This window comes from Suricata suricatta, chromosome 16 (assembly GCF_006229205.1).
Source record: "Suricata suricatta isolate VVHF042 chromosome 16, meerkat_22Aug2017_6uvM2_HiC, whole genome shotgun sequence".
NCBI lineage: Eukaryota > Metazoa > Chordata > Mammalia > Carnivora > Herpestidae > Suricata > Suricata suricatta.
Genome location: NC_043715.1, coordinates 48,599,910 through 48,609,541, shown reverse-complemented (window position 1 = coordinate 48,609,541; position 9,632 = coordinate 48,599,910). Strand labels below are relative to the sequence as shown.

The window sequence follows — 9,632 nt, the reverse complement described above, 5'->3', positions numbered from 1 at the left end:
GGCCCGCCCGCACCCCCGTGCAGGCAGGCCAGCAGGAACGGCTGTGGCTGGCGGCAGCGGCAGCGGGCGGCCGCGGTGGCCTGGCGCAGCGCGGCCATCAGGGCCTCGGGCGGCCGTGAGCTGGTCAGCTTCACACTCCAGGGGAATCGGAGTAGCCGGGGGGCGGTTTCCGTTTGATCCCAAGGTAGATGGCAACTGGGGCAGGAAGACACCGCGGGTCAAAGACTGGGACGGGAGGGGAAGGTAGCCCACGCTTCCCATCCTGGGACGGACTCCTAGGCGTCCCTCAACACCCGCCTCCCCTCTTACCCCAGGGCCAGGGCCGGAGTTTCTGCCGTAGTGACGGCCGTGTAGCAGGAGACTACGTTTCCCAGAGTGCAAAATTCCCGGATGTGAGTGGAAGCGAGGCGGGTACCCCCCTTCCAAGGAAACTACAGACCCTGGGCTCTCCTGCCCCACCTCAGCTGCGGCTGGTGGCAGCCTCGATTGTACGAAGACAGGTCCCCAAGGGATGGGGATGGGAGCCCCTTGGGTAGCTGCATGACCTCATGGGACAGAGGGGCCCTGCCAGCCAGGCCCGGCCACCCGGGTTATGTGACAGAGAAACGGATTCCTGTTTTTGATTCTGGGGATCTCCTTCCCTTAGCAGCTTGGCGCGTTTCCTAATACATCCTCCTCCTGGGAAGCATCCCTTTTTCCTTGGAGGACCAACCCTGCTCACTCTAAACCGGGGGCTCTCGCCTAAAATCAGTACCATCCCTCCAGGAGTATTTGGAAACTTCTGGAGGCTTTCAGATCGCCACAATGTCTCGGGGGTGGGGGTGACGCTGGCATTTATTAAGTTTGGGGGGGTTCAAGGAGGATACATGTTATGCAATGCGTGCGTGGGCCCAGCATAACAAAGAACCGCCCGCCTAAAGTACCGAGCGTGCTCCCCTTGAGATGCATCGCATATCGAGTCTTTCTGGTTTAGGCAGGGCGGCCTCGGCCTCTCCACACTCCAAGCTGAGCACGTGACTCAGTGCTGGCCAATGAGAACACCCCCCACCTCCCTGTCCACTGCGGTTAGCTCAAAGCTGAGCCTACGACTAGGTTCCCACCAATCAGAGTCCTTCACCCTTTTGGCCACGGCCATTGGCTTCGGGCTGGGCACGTGACTCAGTTCCAGCCAATGAGAGTCACTCCTGGGACCTCTGGAACTGGTGGGGAGGTTCTTCAGGTGCACTGGGGTCTTTACAGGGACGAAGGGTGTGTCAGACTGAGGCGGGGCTCAGCGAGGTGGTATGGGCTGCCTGCTTTTGTACGTGAGTGAGTTCGATTGGAACCCCCACCACACCCATTTGATTTTGTACTCAATATGGTTGCTTTCGCTAGCCACGCTGGCACAGCCGAAGAGGCATGACGAGGGATTCCCTGGCCCTCAAAGTCTAAACTGTTCACCACGTGGGCTGTACAGGTAATGTTTGCCAGAGCTGTGGGCAACAGTTGTGCCTCGTTGGATGAGCCGGGGAAAGGTGTGTCAACAGGAGGAATCGGTCAGAGGTGAAAGAGGCTGGAGAGTTAAAGCTGGCCAAGGGGCAGTGTTCATGGATAGGGTGTGGAAATCAAGAGGAAGTCATGGGGGACCCCCTAAGGGTAGCCGGCAGAGGAAGAAGGCTCAGAGGGACATGTCAGGCAGCTGGCTTAGAGGATGAGACTCTAAAGGTGTGGGGGTGGCGGGTAGGAGAGGCGCAGCCACAAGGCAGCAGGACCTGAGGCAGGCAAGGGGAGGCACAGGCACTCACCTTGTGACCTCAGGTCCCCCGATTCTCTCAGGTTCGTCTGTGACCCTAGAAAGCGGGGAGGAGGGCAGAGTGTCCAATCTGCACATACAGAGCCCCCTCCCCCAACCCACTGCCTCCAAGCCTCTGGGCAGCCCCTGCCTCAGCCCTGGTCCCTCCCTGCTGGCTGGAGCTGGGCTGGGGAGGGCTGGGAGTCAGGGTGTGATCTGCCTCTCCGTGCCCAGGAAGGGAGCCCATTCCGAAATGGTTAGTGCAGGTCGCAGGAGAGATACTGAAGAATTTGGAAGACGAAAGAGAAAGGGAGTGGGCAGAGACACACAGGTACATATAGAAAGCCACAGACACACACACACACACACACACACACACACACACACACACACACACCCTCTGCTCAAACGGCACCCCCTGAGTGAGGCCTGCTCCATTTAAAACCGCACCCCTCTTCCCTGCTCTGTTTTTCTTCCCATACTGATTTACTGCCTGGGATCCGTGCAGAATGTCAGGGATTTTACACGTTTTCATCCCTCTATTCCAGGGTCTAATGTCGTTCCAGGCACACAAATAGACGCTCAGTAAATAAACATACATCATTTTCCAAGGCAAAGTTCTAAGCTCAGCCCGTGTATCACCTTCTAGTCCACAGGATAACCCTATGAGGAAGGCACTGCTACTGCTATCCCCGTCTTACAGAAGAAGAGAGGCCCAGAGAGGTTGAGTGACTAGCTCAAGGTCACTCAGCAGAGCTAGGGTCTGCACCTTAAGAGTCTGGCTCCAGAATCCAGACTACTGTTTATTAAATGAGTAAAGGAACAGCCAGACCCCACAACCAGTCCCCGCTCCCGCTCGCAGAGACCCCCCCCCTCACCCGTACACACAGGTCAGACATGCAGACGGGGAGGCAGAGCCAGGGAGAGCAGAGGGTGGCGGGACTTACTGATCTTGGATCCCTGGGGCAGAGAGGCGCCCGAAACGCAGCGGTTAGAATTCTGCCGTTTAGAGGGATCGAGGGTAACCCTGTAGTGTGAGGTGAAGGGTGGCAGGGGAGGAGGAGGAGGAGGAGGAGGAGGAGGAGGAGGAGGAGGAGGAGGAGGAGGAGGAGATGATGATGATGATGATGATGATGATGTGGGAGTACAGAATGCAGAGCAGAGCAGAAGACAGGTTAGGTACTAGTTCCCGCCCCCCCACCACTGCCCGCCTCATCCCATGCGGCTCACCTTCGGGTCAGTTTGGAGGTCAGCTTGGTGAAGAGGTTGGTGGTGGGGCGGGGTCGCCCAGTGGGCAGGGGTGTGGCCTCATGGGCCAACGTGGGAGAGGCAGGGGGGCCGTTCTGCACACCCCCACCTCCCCCGCCCCCTGCCCTCCGGTCCCGGACCTGGCCACCGTGGAAGGTGCTGCGGATGGTGGAACCGCGTGCCAAGCGGCTCCGCTCCCCCGATGGGGGAGCCAGGCTGTGACTAGAGGGAGAGGCGGGAGGCACCCGTGGGGTACCCGAGCTGTGGGCAGAGAGGGACACGTCAGAGTGGGCCTCGAGGCAGGCCAAGGCCACAGTCCTCCTGATTCTCCACTGCCCTGTCCTGAGATCAGAAACCTTGAAAGACCTAGAGCTCAGAGAAAGGGCTGCCATGTACAGTTGGGCTGGCTGTGTACTATACAACCCTAGTGTTATCTTACTGACTCTTCTGTCTTCCTGAGTCCTCCCTCCTTCAAACTGTCCTTTCTTCAAACCCTACCCATTCCAAACGTATCCCGACTCTCCTCTCTCCAACCTCAGCAACTGAAAAGATTCAGATTACATTTTTTTGATGAATCCCTTGCCATTTGCCTCCAAACCTCAGGAACCAAATCAACTTTGCAAATATTGTACTTTGCTCTCTGAACTGCCATGATTCAAACTCTGGACAGGAATAGATGTGAACATCATAGGCACTTAGGACAATTTTTTGACAGGCAAAAAGAGATCCTCTTCCTAACTCTCGAGATGTTGTTCTGTGGGCAGTGGTGGCTCCAGGTAAGGGTAGGGGTGTTGCACATGGCCACCTAGCCAGAGACTACACTTCCCAGCCTCCTTTGCAGTTCGGGATGGTCACGTGACTTTCCCCTGGCCAATGGGCTGCAAACAAGTACTTTGTCCTATTTCTGGGTCATGCCTCTAGCTCTCAATCCGCTCTCTTTTCATCCTTCCTTCTGGGTTAGGAAATGATGGTAACTGGTGCACTGGCCCCAGTCCCAGAGCTGGAGCCTCATGCTGAGTTTGGCAGAATCAATCTGGGTCCTTGGAGGAGACAGGCTGCCTGGGTCTATCAGGGAAGCCTAAACCCCGGTCTCACCGAAGCCGCGGGATCTTGGGGTACAGCGGAGTCTACCCTCTAACTGCCACACCATCTCTCGACCAGAGGTGGAAGGCGGTGGGCGATAGAGCTCGCCAGCACAGTACCAGCTGTGTGGACAAGTTCCTTAATCTCTCTGCGCCTCATTTCCTCAGCTGTGACATGGGGATACGGGGATCTGCCTCACGGAGTTGTTAGGAACATTCAACCAGCAAATACACGCTAAGGCCTAGCATATTCTTACAGCTGGATGAATAGTCACCATCATTATTTGTATTTATTTAAAATTTTTTTTAATGTTTTATTTATTTTTGAGAGACAGAGAGAGACAGCGTGAGCAGGGGAGGGTCAGAGAGGGAGACACAGAATCTGAAGCAGGCTCCAGCCTCTGAGCTAGCTGTCAGCAGAGAGCCTGACACGGGGCTCGAACCCACGAACCGCGAGATCATGACCTGAGCCCAAGCCGGACGCTCAACCGACTGAGCCCCCCAGGCACCCCCCAGTCATTCTTTGTGTATAACAACCACAAAATAAGTGCTCGCTCATCCAGTGCCTTCTCTGTCACAGAACCTGTCCCAGGTACAGGACACAACTGATCTCCACCAGATCCCTCCCACGGGGCCCAGAGGTGGAGAACATCACCCCATCTGACCGAGGAGGAAAGCGAGGCTCAGAGACCTGCCAACAATCATCATACTAGCAGAGTGCAGAGGCAAGATTTGAACTCGGAACTTACTAGCCACGGAATCACTGCTCTCAAGCCCTCTGCATCCTGTCCCCACCACACAGCACCCCGTTTACTAGGTGCTCCCAGGAGCGCCCCTTGGGGTCATGCCCGATCGTCCGGGGCGGACAGGAGTGTTGGGGCCCTGACGCCCAACCCGCTCCTGAACTCGGTCCACGACGGGCGCACACGCATTCCCTGTTTCATGCTCCAGCCCGTGGGCACTGGATGGGTTCCCCTCACTTGCCAGCTGAAAGCTACTGAACCGACTCAGGAAGACTAGTCTGAGAAGCCAGCCAACAGGAGGATGTTGACGCCGTGACATTCTGGGGCTTCTCTCAAAGTTCTAAAAATTGATCATTCAAAAAAAAAAAAAGATTCAACTTCGTTTCCCAAGGCTCGTAGGCGGAGAACGGGGCAGACGGCTGTCCTGGTGTGATGACTGACTAATTAATGACAGGGGAAGGTTTTTCAGGGGGTCTGGGGGGGGGAGGAGGAGGACATGGGTAGATTCCGGGAAGAACAGACACGCAGGCTCCCCAACCCGCGCGGCACCCCTTCCCCACGACGACGGCTATCATCTTAGCTCAAAGGAGGGTCCTGCTCCCCTCCCCCTCCCCCCTCCGCCCCCCTCCCTGCTGCCCTGCCTTCTCCCTACCTGTTCTCTTTGCCATTTGGCAACAGGGACGGGCGTTCCGACCCGGGGCGTTCTGTGCAAACGTAGGTGTTTCTGCGGGTCATCATACTGGGAGGGAGGCTGTTCTGTGGGAGACACGGCCGGGAGGGAGTGAGGGGGCGAAGGGGCACCCCAGAACACCCCACCTACCCTCTCTGGGCTCCCTCATTATGACAGGTAGGTGATGGTTTACTCCCCCGAAGAAAGGAAAGGTTGAGCCCTCCCAGCAACCCAGGCTGAGAGTCAGGATGCTGAGGCAGGGGTGCTGAAAGAAGGTGGCTCAGGGGCGGTGACAGGGTGCAGGGTGGGGTGGGGGGGAGGGCGCCTTGCTCACTCCTCTCCCAGCTCTGCCCCACCTGCGCACGGGCCAGCCACGTCAAGCCTTTGGGAGCACACCTATTCCGGGCACACTTGGTGTCTCCTCCTGGCCTTTGCACGGGCCGCCCACCTCTCCCCTTGACTCACACCGATGTCACTGTCAGGTGTCGTTCCTCATATACCCCCTCCCTTGGCCCCGGGCTGAGTCAGGAGCCTTCCCCCCCCCCCCCCCCCCCCCCCCCCCCCCGCAGCCCTGATCACTTTGTATCATCCAGTCTGTCGACTTAGACGCCCCCCACCCTGCACGGAACTGTGGGCTCTCTTGGATTGGGGGGGCCCATCGGGATTATGCCACCTCCCCAGATGAGCTGAGAAGTGAGCCCTCTTTTTCTATCCTCTGGAAGCCTGTCTGAAGTTGGCTGGCGCTACCCCTTCTTTCAGTGGTTGGCAGAATTCCGCTTCGGGTCTGGGACTTTATGGGAAAGTTTTAAGTCACAGATTCAATTTCTCGAACAAGAATATAAGGCGGTTCGGATTTTCTGTTTCTTCTCGGGCAAGTTTAGTTACTTGTGTTTTTGAAGGCATCTAAGCTCTCAAATTTATGGGCATAAGGTGGTTCCTAATACCCTTTTACTGTCTTTTTATGTTAGAATTTTCTTTTTCTTTTTTTTCTTTCTCTTTCTTTCTTTTCTTTTTTTTAATTTATAAATATTCTTTTTTTAAAAAAAATTTTTTAATGTTTTATTTATTTTTGATACAGAGAGAGACAGAGCATGAGAGGGGGAGGGGCAGAGAGAGAGAAGGAAACACAGACCCAGAAGCAGGCTCCAGGCTCTGAGCTAGCTGGCAGCACAGAGCCTGACGCGGGGCTCGAACCCACAAGCGTGAGATCTGACCTGAGCCGAAGTCGGAGGCCCAACCAACTGAGCCACCCAGGCGCCCCCTTTTTTTTTTTTTTTTTTTTTTTTTTTTTTTTTTTTAAGAGAGTGAGAATCCCAAGTATTCTTTGAGTGTGGAGACTGATGTGGGGCTGGATCCCATGACCATAACATCATGACCTGGGGCAAAATCCAGGGCTGGATGCTCAAACGACTGAGCCACCCAAGTGCCCCTTTCATTTCTGTTATTAGTAATTCGTGGGGTCCAATGATTGTACTGATCTTTTCAAGAACCGGATTGCAGCTTTTTTTTAGTTTTCTCTAGGGTACATCTGTTTTCTCCTTTCTTCCTATTATTTCCTTTCTTCTGCTTTTTGGGGGGTTCATTTCCCTTCCTATTCTTTTTTACCTTTTTAAGGTGTAGGTTTACCTCAGCAATAACAAGAGCCGGGGCGCCTGGGGGGCTCAGTCGGTGAAGCGTCCGACTTCGGCTCAGGTCATGATTCCACAGTTCTTGAGTTCAAGCCCCATGTCGGGCTCTGTGCTGACAGCTCGGAGCCTGGAGCCTGCTTTTGGATCCTGTGTCTCCCTCTCTCTCTGCTCCTCCCCTGTTCATACTCTGTCTCTCTCTCAAAAATAAATAAAAATTAAAAGAAATTAGTAACAGGGCCTTCATTTATTGAGTGCTTCCTGAGCTGGACACTGGGGGAGGTTTATGTCCTAGATCTTATAGAAGCCTCACAACAATCTAAGGTCTCTGATGAGCCCATTTCACAGGGTGGAATACTGAGGCTCAGAGAGGTGCAGTCACTGGCCACACAGCTCACCAGTGTAATTCAAGCTCTGGTCTGTAGCACCTCAGAGCGCTGACCATGTTCCTAGGACCGGTCTCCACCCTCGTCTCTGATGTGGAAGCTATTTTTGTTCCTCAACTTCCTATTTTAAGGAGCGACACTCTCTCAAAATAAACAAATATTTAAAAAAAATTTTAAGGGGCAGCTGGGTGGCTCCATCAGTTAAGCATCTGACGTTGGTTCAGGTCATGATCTCACAGTCTGTGAGTTTGAGCCCTGCATCAGGCTCTCTGCTGACAGTTCAGAGCCTGGAGTCTGCTTTGTATTCTGTGACTCCCTCTCTCTCTGCCCCTCTCCCGCTCATGCTCTGTCTCTCAAAAATAAATAAAAGTTATTAAAAACAATTAAAAAAAATTTAAGGGGTGTCTGGGTGGTTCTGTTGGTTAAATGTCTGCCTGGCTTAAGTAATGATCTCACGGTCCGTGAGTTAGAGCCCCACGTCAGTCTCTGTGCCGACAGCTCGGAGCCTGCTTCGGATTCTGTGTCTCCCTCTCTCGCAAAAGAAATAAACATACATTAAAAAAGAATTTAAGGAGCTGTAGAAGTAAGGAAGGCCAACACTACATTCCCCAGACTCATCTGCAGCTCTGGTTCTGCGTTTGAATGGGTTCTGCCAATCCTTGCACTGGTGAAGATCTGGAAGGTGGTAAATGGGGTGGCAGTTGCCTTCCCGTCCCCTTCGCCTCTGCTTCCCCGGGCGAGGTCACGAGATGAGGGTCTTTGCCTCAGGAGGGCCCCAGTGCCTGTTTTCTAGACTTCCTGGCATCAAGAGGCCCTTATGGTAGAGAAGAGAGCTTCTGAGTCTTGAATTCCCATCATGACCATGTGCTCTTGAACTCCACAGTGCCAGGGTCTACCTCAGAGGCGGCAGCCCCCTTGGCGGGTCAGGGCTGCTGTGCTGACGTGTCACTCCTGTGGGTCTCATCATCCAATGCCTGCTCCACCAGCCCTTCCTACAACTTTGTAAGGACCTAATTCCTCGTATTAAAATCCTTCCGGGCACCTGGGTGGCTCAGTTGGTTCAGTGTCTGACTCTTGATAGAAGCTTGGGTCTTGATCTTGAGGTCATGGGTTTGAGCCCCGCATCAGGCTCTGTGCTGACAGCACAGATCCTGCTTGGGATTCTCTCTCTCTCCGCCACTCCCCTACTCACGCTGTTTCTCTCAAAATCAATAAATAAACTAACTAAATAAGTAAAATCCTTCCTACCTAAAACAAGTACTGTGCTTCTCTCTGACACTGAATGCTAACTTATACACTAGCGTCAAGCACAAGCTCAGGAAGAGAGCGCGCTCAGATGTCTATGAATGAACGAACGAACGTAACCAGGAGTCCTGCCTGGTGGTCTGGGGAGCAGGATGGCAAATGGCAGGGTCTGAAAAACGTGCACCCGTTTTCCCCGCCCCCGCCCCCAGCCCTGGCCACTCACAGGGGTGCTCGTGCTGTCCTTCCGCCGCTCTGGGATCTCGGCCTTGTTGGGGTTGTGTGCGCTGCTGACCATGGGGCTGGAGGGGGGCAGCCCCCGACTCCCGCTTCCGGCCGCGCTGCAGCTCGCCTTCCGGCCTGGCAGGCGCTCCTCCTTCAGCTCCGTCTCCCCCGTGCTGGTCGGGCTGCGCTTGGGGTGCAGGGGTGCGGGGGAGGGGCCACCTGGGGAGAGAGGGGCCAGTTTAGGGTTCTCGGCACCTGGAAAGGCTGGACCACCTGGGTGGTCCTCGGAACCTGAGAATGCCTCAGGCAGGTGACAGGATCCGCGAGGGCCACGCTGACAGTGCCCAGATGACGAAAGTGCCTACACTGCATGCCCCTCCCCCCCCATCCCCAACTCCATGTAAATGATACATGCACGCAGGCTGTTCACAGCATCGTTGTTTTTCTTTTAAGGCCAAAAGATTGGGAACAACCTAAGTGCTCCTCAATAGGGGAATGTCGAGGTAAAGTCAAGATTAAAAAAAAAATTTTTTTAATGTTTATTTATTATTGAGATAGAAACCGAGATTGAGTGGGGGAGGGGCAGAGAGAGAGGGAGACACAGAATCTGAAGCAGGCTCCAGGCTCCGAGCTGTCAGCA

At 54.6% G+C, this 9,632-nt stretch overlaps 1 protein-coding gene across 3 annotated transcripts in view; it reads right to left on the bottom strand.

The window, feature by feature from the left end:
- The window catches only part of MARK4 (microtubule affinity regulating kinase 4), a 31,551-nt gene that overhangs the window by 1,311 nt on the left and 20,608 nt on the right, over positions 1-9,632 (bottom strand). Inside the window, exons 13-18 of one of the 3 annotated variants that reach the window (XM_029925222.1) lie at positions 8,994-9,211; positions 5,497-5,600; positions 3,002-3,280; positions 2,719-2,798; positions 1,785-1,829; positions 31-195 (exon numbers count right to left, since the gene is read on the bottom strand). In XM_029925222.1, the coding sequence (XP_029781082.1) occupies positions 131-195; positions 1,785-1,829; positions 2,719-2,798; positions 3,002-3,280; positions 5,497-5,600; positions 8,994-9,211 (791 nt within the window). In that variant the 3' untranslated portion in view covers positions 31-130. Of the gene's footprint in view, positions 1-13; positions 196-1,784; positions 1,830-2,718; positions 2,799-3,001; positions 3,281-5,496; positions 5,601-8,993; positions 9,212-9,632 lie in introns of those variants that run through there. The other 2 variants (XM_029925221.1, XM_029925223.1) reach the window with 2 other exon arrangements.